This window comes from Anas platyrhynchos, chromosome 1 (assembly GCF_047663525.1).
Source record: "Anas platyrhynchos isolate ZD024472 breed Pekin duck chromosome 1, IASCAAS_PekinDuck_T2T, whole genome shotgun sequence".
In the NCBI taxonomy this organism is placed as follows: Eukaryota; Metazoa; Chordata; class Aves; order Anseriformes; family Anatidae; genus Anas; species Anas platyrhynchos.
This window is the reverse complement of record NC_092587.1, coordinates 64,966,043-64,980,681: the sequence shown is the minus strand read 5'-3', so window position 1 is coordinate 64,980,681 and position 14,639 is coordinate 64,966,043. Positions and strand designations below refer to the sequence as shown.

General features: G+C 39.8%; 1 protein-coding gene across 47 annotated transcripts in view; it reads right to left on the bottom strand.

Moving 5' to 3' along the window:
- The window catches only part of CACNA1C (calcium voltage-gated channel subunit alpha1 C), a 476,569-nt gene that overhangs the window by 101,354 nt on the left and 360,576 nt on the right, over nt 1-14,639 (bottom strand). For all 47 annotated transcript variants that reach the window (XM_072039979.1, XM_027463118.3, XM_027463184.3 and 44 more), the window contains 3 exons: nt 9,306-9,332; nt 7,041-7,201; nt 6,030-6,255 (listed from right to left, as the gene is read on the bottom strand). In XM_072039979.1, the coding sequence (XP_071896080.1) occupies nt 6,030-6,255; nt 7,041-7,201; nt 9,306-9,332 (414 nt within the window). The remainder of the gene's footprint in view (nt 1-6,029; nt 6,256-7,040; nt 7,202-9,305; nt 9,333-14,639) is intronic.

Genomic DNA, 14,639 nt, shown 5'->3' with positions numbered 1-14,639 from the left:
TCCCTAAGATAATGAGACCTACCACAGCTAATGAGTAATTTTACTACCACACATGTACATGCACAATTCCCTCCACCCCCACCCCATACGCACACCCAGAAGATTATTGCAGCACTCTCCATCTATGTCTCTGCAAATCTTATATCAATATACAGTGATTAGTTCTTGCTGCTTCAGTGAGTTACATTCTAACCAACCTCATTACAACACTCACAGATGTTATGGCTTGCCAGAATACCTCACTCCAGAGAATGGCCTGTAATAACTAGCAGGAGCAGATGGGGAAACAGTTTGGATGCAAATACAAACGTGTCCAAAATCTGGTGTGAGTATGCACTTGGACTCACTCACAAATAGAGGTTGCTACGCTTTCCGGGACTGAGAAGAATGAGGAAGATACTAAAGGTCCTTCACATCCTGCAATGCTTGTTTTACATGGACTCTTAAAGGAAGACTCCGCATCCCTAAGGACCTTAGTTTTTTTTTGCTGTTGGAAGAGCACACCGTCACTGCTTTTTGGGTACCGAACTCTTTACACTTTCTCAGGCAGGCTGCAGAACATTTTGGAAGGGCTTAGAGCTAGATTCAAAGACAGCTGGCCAACACATTTCCAGGATCCCCAGGACACCAAGGTACCAGCTGATCACAATGACCAAAAACAAGAGATGTTTCTTCTGTTCTCTGGGACTAGCAATAATTTATTGGATATGACTAAGGTGAAGCCCACTTAGACCAGCTCCTGAGAAAAGGAAAAAATGATCTTTGACCTAACACAAATGACAGACAATTGACACTTCTGCCTTTGGAACAGCTGCAATTAAAGAGAAGAATATGGCTAAGACCTGCTCTCCCACAGTTTATTCAGGCTTGTGCCCAGACCAGGCTGATGTATGCTACAAGGAAACGATCTTCTTGCCCTTGTGGTCCCACTTAAGGGTTCAAAGAGACACTGGTAGCATGCTCCACTTCAACATTTCTGTTTGCTTGCTTTCTTCTCCAGGCAGCACAGAAGCCATGTGTTGGAGAAATGCCGGAATTTTTCTGAAGAATCAACACATCACCCATGGAGCAACTTCCACTTCAGTCCTGCATCTGCTCAACCACTCTTACCCTACAGCTTAGTATGTCAAGATCATTTTTATTGTAGGGAGCTTTGAGTGTGACAGAGCTTTCAGACTAGGTTTAAGATCAGGTGTCATCTTCCAGTCACCTGATTTTGAATGCACATTACTAGCAAGCTTTGGTGGCTTGCACAAGGTCAACAAGCCAGTAATGCTTCCCTGTGATCCCTAAGTCTTCCTTCCAGCATTGTCTCTTATGACCACCATGATTTGAGATTCCATCATGGTCAATATCCTCTACCCCCTTCTCCGAAAGCCCACAACAATGAACCTTTCTGTCCTTAAAAGACTGACTTTTTAGACATATTTTCCTTAGAGAAATAAGCTCTACTTAAGAAGGATGGCAGACATATCTAGCACTCCCACTCCTTGGAGGAAGCCTGATAGTTCTTACATACAGATCTGTCTTTTCTGAGGACAGTTTAGTCAGTAGAGACAAAGTCTCTTAAAATCCCCCTTAAAATAGTGTTTTTACAATGTTAGTGCAAGAAGGTTTTCCTTGTCCCCTTGCAGGAATGTTTGAGTGGCCCAAATACTTCATAAAGGTTAGCAATCTGACCTGCAGAGGGGATACTGCCATGTCCTCTGAAGTTCAGCAACCAGTTCATCTCCTAGAGCTGAACTTCGGAGAGAACCGTGATGTTTCCCTCCAGCCCAGGTTCAGCACTTCAGAGAAAACAAGAGCGCTTTAAAGTTCAGCTGCAGTTAAAGAGATGAGCAACGTAAAACTACAGAGCAAAGGTACGGGCACGGAAGCTGTGGGCTCAGTGCCACCAAAGGCCTGTATTAAATGTGCAATGTAACAGCTCACTGTGTTTGTGTTTATGCTTACAGCTTCACACTTGGGGAAGAAGGGAAAATAACACAGAAAAAGGGAAAAACAAATTCTGATGAAACTGGACTGAATTTAGCATCCTTAAACCAGAAATGGATGGGGACCAGAATATCTTCAAGCCCTCCAATGTCAGCCAGGACACACATTTTTCTAGATCTTTCTAGCAGTGTCCTTAAGAGGCATACAGTAAAGCTGTTACACATCTGAATAGTCTCAATGACTCACTTAAAGCTTAAATGCCTTGCTATCTCAGAGCACAACTGTACAGACTTTTATCAGCTCTGCATTTCTTACAAATGGCTCAATACCTGAGATTCAGTTTCTTATGTAACTCTCAAACTTTAAAGCAATTAACTGAGATGACCTGGTGATAAGATTAGTGCTGCTTTATCTGTGCTCTGAGTGCTACCTAGAAATACAGCACCATTAGAAAAGTAAACAAACCAATAAGGGGAAGAAAAAAGAGAGAGAGGAAAAGAAAAAAGGAGAAGATAAGGAAGGCTTGACTTGACTAGGATGTGGAAATAACCATGGTCTTATCTCAGCATTCTTGAAGCCTGAACTGAGGTTACCACGTGCAACATCAGGCGGTTGCAGAGCTAACTTGAACACCCCCTCAAAGTGAGATCTGGGGTTATTCAATGAAACACAAGGCTTTAGGTCAGGAACAGTAGAAGTCCAGACAAAGAAAAAGTCTCTGACCACTCCGTTGTCTTTGGTTAATATACTACAAAGAAGAAACAAAACAAACAAAACAAACAAAACAAACAAACAAAAACAACCACAAACAAACACTTAAAATAAATCTCATGGCACTGCAGGGTGGAATTGGAGAATTTGGACCAGGCAGCATACAATGGGAGGTAAAAAAAAAAAAGCACTGATGCTTGCCCAGACCTATAGGGAAATGAATGTGTTTCCTAGCATCTCCCAAGATGCCAGTGAATGAGGCACTGCAAAACACCAGTGAGCAGGACATGATTATGATCCCTGTTTCAAAAGGGAGAAATAAGATGCAGAAATATTAAATGGATTGTTCAACATCTCACATAGAAATCAATTGCAGAACTGGATTAGACCTTAATGCTGTGTTTAATTCTCTTCCCTCTCCTCTTCATTGCTTTCCACTGTGGCTTTATGATACTGGCAATCACAGATGCAGAGCTTAAAACAGTAGCAACAGCTGGCAGCCTCATTGTGGGAAAGCTTCCCACACTGTTCATCCAATATAAAACCATTTTGAAAGCAGGTACATAAAAAGGCGCCCCATCTCTCCTCCCTACAGTTAACAGTGACATATCTAGTGACAGGATTTAGGTTTAAAATATCAATTTTCAGTATACTGTTGCAAACAAGTTGACTTATCTTCAAAGTATAAAGGACTAAATACAAGGATTTATAATGCAGTAAAGTACTGTGTATAAAGAGAAAATTATTTGTGTTCTCTCAGTAAAGGAAATTTTTTCCACACAGCACTGTAAAAATTAGGGAGAATAAAACATAGATTATATTGACTGCCTCTCTAATGTACAAGACAATGGTTCAAAGAGTATTTATAATCTTGGAAAAAATGTTTGCTCTTGAAATTCTAAATGTGGTTTCTAAAATTATGTTTTATTCATCTGATGGTGTCTTTGTTTCTTTTATATTAGGGAGTTGTATTTGGGCTTTTCCTAGAAGTGTATCATCTGAAAGCACCCAGAATTTGTTTGCGCTTGGTGTTTACCATGGAAAATCCGCACAAATATAAGAAGATTAGGCTACCTACTGACATACTTTCACCAGTTTCCCTGCTTTGTGCCTTTTTAACACAGGTGCTGATCACTACTTCCATCTCCACTGTATGTCCACGTCACTGCTCCTGAATACACACAAAACATCCCTCCTATTCTTCCCACCTTTCCAGGGCTGTATCCTTCTGTATTATCATTCCACTCATGTGGCATTTTCCACTAGTATTGATGATGTCAATGTCACTAAATTGCCATTGTGTTTAAAGCTAAATGAATAACAGAAAATATTATAATTTACGGGAGAACATCAAAAGTGTAAGTTTTACTGTAATGTCAGAATATTCTCTCCTGCAGTCAGACATGAGTGGGCCTGAAGTACTGCTTTGGAGGCTTCTGCTAAGGCCTTCCACATGAGTGTGAACTTCACCCACGGAGGCAAAAAATCATGGAGAAAATTATGAATAATTAAAAAACATAAATTTGAGACTACTGCAACCTACTTGCCAATATTTTAGGAACAGGAAAGAAGAAAAAATCCAATTAATACATTATTCATTGCAAGTTATTCCTCATCTCTGACTGTGCTTTACACATAGGCCCCTGTACAAATTACAAGACATATTCCAGGTAACATTTTCTTCCATGCAAAACTGGATTTCAGATCTGCTATGGAGTGAAGGTAAGCATTACTACTCCTATTGCTGGCTGTTTCCTACATTACATCTCTGCCAGAAGCTTTAGCAATATTTGAGTATTCCAATAGATCAAGCTTCCTAAAGTATTAATGATATTCTCTCAGCATTTGCCTTTCTTCTAGCTAATTCTCCTAGCAAGATTATATATTTTGTGTAGGAGTGGAGAAATGTCTTGAAAAAACAATGACCTCTCCAGGATGCTATGTTGAAGCTTATGCTTTTATAGCTATTGGTATGTTGCCCTGGGTGTATCTGATTACCCAATGCCTGAAACAGCTACTAGTTCCCTCAGAAACCAGGCCTGGGACTTGGTGACGATAGCTTTTAGACCCAAAGATCCAGGAAAAACAGTCCCTGGACCAGAGATCCCCACTATTTCTGAAAGGGCAAAGATGCTTCTTTTGCTGGAAACTCTTATTAGCTGGAACATTTTTGCTCACCTATTACTACATGTCTAAATAGGCCTTTTTTTTTTTTTTTCCTTCTCCTCTTTTAGTAGTTGCAAGCTTGCTTTGGCCACTTTCTCTGAGATTGTAAACTGATTTTCTGTCTCTGCCATCTGACCCTGAAAACAATCCACCCTGCCAGAGACTGAAGGCTCAGAGAAGCTTTAAAGGCAAATGTACAATGCAAGAGTCCAAGTCTGTTGTTATTTCTGCCTCACAGCTCTGCCATCTTGACTGTTTTCCAGTTCTGGTCTTGTTTTTTTCTCATGCTCTGTGTTTTCTATCTCAAGTTTGTCAGAGATTTCCTTTGAGGGAGTTTATAGCAATTCTAGTGACTTTTTCATAGCTGAGCCTGCAGAAAACTCACTCTTTCACCACCTCAGTTTAGCTTTTCGTAAGGTGCTGACTGGTGCCCACATGGGAAAAGGCAGGCCCTGGGCTGCTTTGAGTGACCACATGGGCAGATTTGTTCCAAGAGCTCCAATCTGGGTAAGTCAGGAGCCGACCTTTCTTATGACCTCCTTTCAAGCTGAAAAACTCCTGTGATACCAAACTGGTGTTTTGGAGGAAGGAAGAAGGGACTATTTAATAGGTACCACTGTGCCTTCTCGTAGAGGGAGAGAAGGAAGGTAAAGGTAAAACAAGGGAGTCTGGAGTGTGGAAAAGTCTGTCTTCTTTGTAGAGCTGCTGCTGCTTGCTGGACTTCTCTGAAGGAAATGGGTTGGCAACATTTTTTGCCTATTGCTGTTGGTGTTGATGCTATCTCCCACTTAGGCCACTGTTGTGTCTGCTGGAGCTGGCATGGACTCCTCAGTGTCACCAAAAAGCAACAGAAAAGGTCACAAGGCTATCTGCTGGTTTGTTTTCACTTTGTCTTTCGCACTGAACTTAAGAGCACAAACTGAGCTCATGTTATTGTCCCAGATTCTAGTTAATCTGCATGGTATCAAGTGTCTCCAGAACCCTATACCAAACTACCCCCAAGTCCTTACCACTCATATCATGGACACCAAGTCTGTTCAGCCTTCCCCATCCTGCCCTGGTCTTCAGATGACAACTAGCAACCTATCACTCTCACTACCCAATTAATGTTAAAAAAAAAAAAAAATAGTAAAGAAAAGAAAAAGCTACAATGTGAGTGACTTTAAACTATATATGATGTGCAGCCCTCTTAAATTCCAAAACAAGCACAGAAGTACCTTGTGATTTTAAATATTCTTAATAGCCGAACACATCTCAACACTGAAATGCCCAGTGGTGACATGATCTTTGTCTCAACCAGAATCGTTTCCAGGATTCCTCCACACACGATGAAACAGTCAAAGCGGTTGAAGAGGGACACAAAATAGGCCTGCAGACCAAGGCTGTACATCTTCAGCAGCATCTCTGCCGTGAAAAGAGCTAGCAGCACCTTATTGGCAGTGTCTCATGAAAAACAAACAGAAACAGAATGAAGAAACTTAGTTAAAGGATCATCACAGATAACTATTGACCCTTGCCTATAAGAATTCCCTTCTGGGATCAGCCTGAAAGAGCAACCTTATCTAAGCTTGGGTCAAAGAATGGACTTCAAAAGTGTGGGCAGTTCATTCACAGAAATGTTTTACAAGGATGGTTACAGCAATTCTTATGTATTGCACATACAGCTGTGATGTGTTACACAACCTCCACGGCAGGGATATGCCTTCTCATGCTCAACCTCCCATCATAGTTGTCATCTGCAGATGGGAGCGGGAATAGGAGAGCTGTTGTGCTACCTGCTGTTGCTTAATTAGGCCTTTCTGCTGCTCTCTCCTCCAGTGAAGTTTCAACTGCTCTGCAGACTGAAGAACTTTACAAATGTCTCTTCCTTCCACACCTCCCTGGTAGCTAGAATTTATCATAAAACCATTTCAGGGAAGACCTTGGAGAACTTGTGGCTCCCAGTAGCCATCCATAAATTGGAAATCCAGTTGCTGCAGATATATATTCAGCATAAACTCCTGATTTCATCTACACCCAACAGAAAACTGCTTTGGCTAGAAACCAGAAATTTATGTTTTCCCTGAAACCTCTCCTAACGTGGGCAGATATTTTCTTGTATTGGTTAAGGTCCTCCTCAGAAAAAGGACTATCTGCAGCTGTGTATGCGCCTTTTACACTGTGTGTCCTCCCTCAGCCCCCTTTCTTGACACTGACCATAACAAATAGCACCATCAGACTCTCCTTACCTTGGACCTCAGTGAGCCAGTCAGGCTGGTTGTAGTGTTCAGAGGCAATAGTAAGGGTGTTAAGAAACACGAGGAAGATCACCAACCAGTAGAAAACATTGGACTTGACAGCGGCACGGCACTTTCTTCTGCAGAATCGATTCCACCGGCGCCAGTAGCGACTTGAAAAATTAGAAAAGAAAGAGTGTTTTTCAGATGGGGAACCTTAGGCTACTGCAAAGCTCTGTCAAGGGAGACTCTAGTCTTGATTCATTGTCCAAAACTGGTAGAGGATAACTTTGGATTTCACCCTGAGAAATGTTCTCTCCTTATCATCTGAGTCAACAGTAGTGATCATGCTTTCTTTAGCTCTAGGAGTAAAGTTAGTCCTAAGCCAATTTGCAACATTTAATGATGAAGAAACCTCTTCAAGCAATGTCTTAATCTGATTAAGACATCCATCACAGCTATCCTGAGGTTTTTTAGCCCAGTTCCCATGGAAATCTTTATTCTTTCTGTACCTAATGCTTGTGGCCTGAACTCAGAATAGTCGATGAAAAGATGTCCACTATATAGCATGGACCTCTGGATAAAGCCCTTGGAGAGGTGGGATCAAATAAGTTCTGTGGAAGGTTTCCTACACTCTGCAAGGTTCAGGACCTAGCCTAATCCCAGAGCTAACTCTGATCAGAAAAACTTAGGGGACCTCAACATCTCACCTTCATGCCTGGAACTAAGGATACCATTTGTTAATCAACAAACCTTTTAAAGTTTGCCTTCCATGAACACATCCTCTTATGTCACTGATTTCTGAGGGTAATTACTAACCACAGAAGATATTTAAAGCTAATTACACACCTCCTACTCTTCAGAATTTAACTTGCATAGCAACCAGTTTCCAGGCAACATTTGCCACTGTATAATAAATCTAATAGTTTTTATATAGATGGTATATACATAGGGGTGTGTGTGTGCGTGCTCTATGGAGATGCACACATACACAACATTACAGGACAAAGGAGGAGAGAACTTTTCTTGGCTAGTCTTCTCTTACACATCATTTCCAGAGATAAGCTGTGGCCATGCTTCACGTTAGGTTTCAGTATCTAGATAGACTAAAGCCAGGCGACATGAACGTTGCACACTGGCCAAGAGCTTTGCAACATTTTAACAGGTAATCAAATCCAAACTGTTTTAGCTATGTAATTTGTAAGGGCATCTAGTTTATGTAGCTCAATCATTTAATCAAGGTTGTGCGTTTTGCAGTGGATTGGAGACAAGAAATGATCTTCCAGCTTTCAAAAGTCACAACACATATGCATATACATTGCCCTTAAACCGTCAGCAATCCCTCACACTTGTGTGTACTTGTGCACTAGTGTGCATGCACATCACCACGTGGTGATACAAGTGTTTTCTTGTGCTTACACATAATACTTTAAAACCATGGATTGTACAAATGTGATCAGGTATGTAATGCTCTGCACAGGGATGCATATGGGCAATATGTACATGTATGTGGATTCCTGAATTGAGCTTACTGTTTATCACTTAATTAAGCTGAAGGACAGAGTTATATTCTTGTCCCAGTTACTGTGAAAGTGTTTTTTTTTTTTTTTTTTTTTTTTTTATATATATATACATATATAAAATTGACTCTGAATTCAGAGTGTGGAGGGCAGCTGCTCCTACTGAAGATGTAGAAGTGGACTGGACATTAATAATAAAGTTACATGTATTCAGTCAACCCTTCCAATGGAAACCCACAAATGACCACCTGAGGACTACTTCACATTGTTAAGAACTAAGTCAACAGAGAAGGAAATATCACCATCGCAAGATTGTGCCTCATGATAAAAGAGCCTTCAAAAATAACCTGAAGATGCAAACTTGATCAGTTGAAAGATTTACAATCCAAGCAGACTAGAGTACTGGAACAAAGTGTAGAAAACAGAACCTTGAGCTGCCAGGGTTTATGTTGATGGGTGTAGTATAATTATGTGGTTGAACTTTTTTTCCTTCTGCTTTTATATTTTATGGTTCAAAATGTGTAGATAGCAATCAGATAGGTACTTCTGAGTGAAAATATTCTCACTAGTCCCTGCATCTTAGTTCACTGTGAAGCATGTTGATATTTGGTAGACGATTGACTAATATCTACCAAGTTTGGCAGCATGTTCTAGAATCAAGATTGTGTCCAACAGATGCAGGAGTAAACACTTCACAAAGTAAGGAAAAAAAAAACAGTGGAAAGGAAGAAAACAAAAAAAAATCAGTTTTACTTACCTAAACTTAGATTTGGAGATCCGATGCCTGAAAGATAAAAATTGCCATTAAAGTTTTTGAAGCTGTCCCGTACCTCCTAGACTTTTTTGAGAATAGTGACAGAAAGAAGCAAAGTTAAGCTCAATTATTTTTTTTAAATGCATGCTGTTTTCCTTTTGAATCCCCTGTTAGGCAAGATAGGCACTGGGTGGGGCTTGGATTCTCTGATATCTAAATCTTGTTGTTTGGTGGGAGTCATGAAGAAGGAGTCATGCAATTCTGCTACTTACAGATATTAGTGAAATAGCCTTTCTCTTGAGTAAAAAGATGGCCTAATGCTAGGAGTGTTGTACATCTGCTACCAAATTTATTTTTCAAGAGTAACTCTCTTTTTTCCTTTTCACCACAGTTTTTTTTTTTTCTTATATTAAAATATGTATGAATTTATACAAACAGACTTGTTGCTTTCACACATCACCTGTCACTTCAGGATATATAAGCACATTATGAAACCATGGGGAAAATAATGCTTTCTTTTCTTTTCTTTTCTTTTCTTTTCTTTTCTTTTCTTTTCTTTTCTTTTCTTTTCTTTTCTTTTCTTTTCTTTTCTTTTCTTTTCTTTTCTTTTCTTTTCTTTTCTTTTCTTTTCTTTTCTTTTTTTTTTTTTTTTCCCCAGCAATTGAGAGAAAAACAGTATATGGTGGACATTTTCATATTTACATACCAATGATCATATTTATTTGTTTTTATTATCTATGTAAAGTGTCTTGAAATTAAATAGGACTGAACAATCAGCAATTCTATTGCTATCAATGAAATTTGGGGTAACAAGCATTCCTGAAAATTGGAGCATGTTCCCACTAAACATGTGTTTAAATATTTAATTCCATTCACTCAGGTTCATTCACCTAAATAATCTCATTAGCCTTACACAAGAAGTCAAAGGAAAAACTAGGGACAGATCCCAATTCCCAAGCATGTGTTTTGCTCTGCTTAACACTTGTCTGTAAGTCCCTCGACTGTCTTGTAGTATGTACACATTGGTGCACAGAGAGAAATAAAGGTGTGTGTATGCAACAGCATTATTCAGAGTTGATTTAAGAAGCTGCAAAATCCACTACCAATAACAAAAGAAATGAAAATCTGGAGAGTGACTATGAATAAGATATTTCTGCTGAGTGGAAGCATTTCTTAAAGTTCCCTCTATGATAAGAAAGTGATTAATTGTTGACAACGGTCAGCAAAGATCTTCCTGTACTGGCTTAAAAATGGATTCACTGTTAGCTGACATAGGAGAAAGTAATGCTCAAAGCATCTAATACTACTTTCTCTAGCAGTCTTAAAACTGGCCATGTCCCTCTTCGAGGACATCAGTCACTGATGTGTAGTCTGTGAGGGGCCAGTTTCCTTATGTGGAAGACAAAAAAAAACAAACAAAAAACAACAACAAAAAAAAAAACTTTGCACAGAATTGCTGTGTCAAAGGCAGCTTGTCTGGGCCACATATAGGCAGCAGCATGGTTATAGACATATGCAAGAACTCTTTCAAAACAGAAGAAGAAATGCACTGGCTGCACAGAATGCTAAATTATACTGCAGAGGCAATGGAAATTTATTAAAGGTGCTTCACTAGTTATCCACAGAGCATATCCTTAATGTTAATACTATCTGAACATCACACTGAGAAGTCTTGCTTAATAAGCCCTACCTACTGACTGTAATGGATCAGATTTACAAGCAACAGGAAAGAAGGATCAGACAAGGCTAGGAGAAAGAAAAAGAAGAAAAAAAAAAAAAGCAATCACAGAGAAAGCTTGACACTGAAAATGAGATGGCAAGGACTTTCACAGGAAGAAGTTGGGGGGGAGGAAAAGAGAGCAAAAGAGATGTCATGGGGGATTTGCTCAGTGTAAGGTGAAGGAAGGACAGGGAGTATGAAGTCCTCTGATGACCTCTCTGGCTGATGGTTTCCCAGTAAGGGAGCTCTGCTCTGTTGCATTTAAGGAATCTTTTATTTATTTAGGCAAAAAGAGATGTGGCAGGTGTAGTACTCATCACGCATGTGACAATTATCTTTGGAGCATTACAAGCAGCAGCCAAGTGCATTCAGTGCTCCAACAGGTTAGCTACAAACCACTGCCCTCCCCCCCAGTGCCTTACTGCTACAGCAGAAGGCTCTATCACATGTGGGTGTGCTGTATATATAGAACAGAACAAGGGAGGAGGAAGAGATTTATATTTAGAGGCAGAATCCAAGAGCAAAATTGAATTCTGGAAACACGAATTGCACAATAACTGGTTTTGACAACATTATGCCCTACTCTGAAACATATTTTTCAAGTGACCCCTGTGATCCAAGAAGCCTTTGTCTTTCAGAACCAGTATTAACTACATAGTACACAAACATGTTCTTAGAGCATTTTTCAGACAGTTAAATAATCTGAATTTGGGGCCTTGTCATGGCCTCTTCATGACACTCTAAACTAGCACTAGCCAGGGATTCGGTGGACCAGATTCTCTGCTATAGGTTTAAACAGGGATCTCTTGCACCCCTGATATTCTGGATGCTCTACATATTTGGGAGAAAGAGAGTTTCCCCACTTGTGTCCTGCTCTGGAATGTCTCTCTCTCTCTCTCTTTTTTTTTTTTTTTATCATGGTATTGGAGTCTATGAGAAAATTACTGCAGATCACTACTACTGAGTGTTTTTGTCATAGAGACCACGTAACTCAGATTATGTTTTAGAAAGGCAAACATAGAAATCAGATTTTTATCATTTGACTAGATATCTTTAATTCTCTAAAAAAACTCTGCTAATCTTACCTGGTTATATACCACATACAGATAAGACAGTAAAATTTAAAGATTTTATAAGCATAAGCTCAGGATAATCAGCGTAATTTAAATGTAGTGAGATAGCCCATATTCTGAGAGATAAAGCAACAAAACAGATCTTTGGAAAGCCATCTTCCCTTTCTGTCTTCATGCTGATGGAAGCTTATTTCATTCCAGGATGCTGGAATCCCTGAAGAGAGGATGCCCACCCTGGGGTTCTTCCCCCCTGCCCCCACATTCCTAGGACAAGAGCATATAGTGACATAGAATCAGGAATTCTCAATTCATTCTCATTCAAAGGAATTATTTTCAGGAACGCATACTGCATACCTAATAATCTCTCACCCTAATAAAGTCTTAGGGTTAAGTTCTACCCTCAGCTACTTCTTTGCTATTCACACTGAAACAATGGGCCTCCATCCTTCCACCTGCTCTCCTCTGTACAATGCAATTAATACTTCAGGGACATACAATGTCCATTTCTAATTTTTGACCATTTATTAAAAGCTCTAGCAAAATAGAACAGAAGACTGGCCCTGGAGAACTTGAGCTCTGATGTGGACTGAGATCCTTCTGCTTGCCCTTCTTGCACAAGCACTGAAGAACATGCTGACCTGAACAAGTGATGCTGGTTTTAAGAGAGGTGGTTGTTAGCCAGCAGCAATAAGAATTTGCAGAACATCCTTAAGAAAAGTGGATCTATCTGTCTTAAAATTGAGCTGGTTTGATATTTATCAGGCCTTCTCGGGCTGGGAAACAGACTGGGAAAATAAGCCATCACTTCAGAATTGTTCAAAAACACCAGCAACTATAGTGAACCTGCAAGTAAACTGTCTCTTTCGCCTTTATCATTGGCTCTTCTGTTGATTATGGCAAGAGCTGCATAGGAATTATTTTACCAGGAAAGCACCAAGTAAAAAATCAGTGATGGTTCAGCTGCCAGGGAAAGCTTTCATTGCTCATAATATTTTAAGGATAATGTTTTCGGTTAAAAAGCCAGCGTAGGCTGTTCATTTTGTTTTATCATCTTTTATTGTTTTAACCCTCTTTGGCGGAAAAAACAATCAAACTGTCCCCCAAATGTAGGGAAATCCCAGCCAAGGTGAAAATGCCAAACGGCTTCTTGTTTCAGTGAAAGCAGATCATGTTAAGCTGTCTTTCCCTTTGAGCTCAAGTGTTTCAGTTTTCTACTGTGGCTCCACGGAACAGTTTCCTACTGTTTCCACAAAGGTTTTTTTTTTTTTTTTTTTGTCTTGCTAGTACATATGTGTAAAAACAAGTTCTATTATGGCACTCCAGATCTGTATGACTGTATTAGAAAATTAGCATTCTGGTTGTATTAGAAGATTATATACACTGCCATCCTGCACAGAACAGATTACTGTTGATTATAAGCAACAGCCTGTCCACAGGAATCTAATACCTGCTGAGCAGTAACCATAGAGGTTTTGAGAAATTACTCACTATTGGAAAGTCTTGGGTATAAAGCCATCCTGTAAACAGAAACCCATTGCTCCTAGTTCTGGGTTTATCTCACTGATACTTGTAGAGGAAACACTTTTCCTTGTACCTGGAGGCAACAGGCTATTAGAGCTGTGACACATCAGAATTAAGATAAGTTCTACTTCTAAACATTGGCCTTGAGGATAAAAGCTGTTGTGTTTCTACTACAGGGTAGATGTCAGCACAGTACAAGGCAATATCATGACAGAGATGATATACTGTGGAAATTCTTGGATGTTTTTCAATGTCCTGTGGAACCCTACAAAACCTTCTTCAAATTCAGATACCTGATAAAGGTAGCACCCACCTTAGGAAGGGAACTACTCTTGGCCACATCTCACCTGATGGCAGCAGAATTTAACTAGGGATGAATAGGAATGAAGTTTTTGTTTTAGTTTCAAGAAATCAGATTTACAAAATAAGCAAAGAGATTAGATGTTATATTCCTCCTGAAACTCCTTCTGCTGGTTTGAAGCCTGGCATTGCTCCAGACAGCACAGCTGATGAAGGCAGTTTCTATAGTATGGATACTATAGAAATAAAAGCTTCTTTGAAACAATTCATCAGTAGGAGTGTGTTTGAGAGGTACTCTCTTGATCTCACATAGCATATGTCTTTGTGGAGCTGAGAAAGGCTGTCAGGGAAGATCTCCTTTTCCAAAAGGCATGCTTGAGCCTGGTTTCTCAAGCAGATCTTTCTGTCATTCACAGACCAAGCCTTTCAAAGCTCTACAGTTTTTTATACAAACAAAAAGAACAGCCAGTAATTCTACGTTATCTTCACTAAAAATGCTTTTTCCTTCAGTTGCCTGGATACTTTTTACCATGAGCCCATTCCGAAGGTGAGATCAGCCTGTAACCATGGTGGTGGTGGCAGTGCTGGGGTGGTTAAATGCCCTACCAGCCTGATGCCACTAAATAAATAAATGTATTATCTTTGACTTGAAATCTCCCTGTTGCTTCAGTCATGTCTGGTTGCAGCTTGCCCAGTGCAGTCTCTGCCCTCTGGGAAAAAATG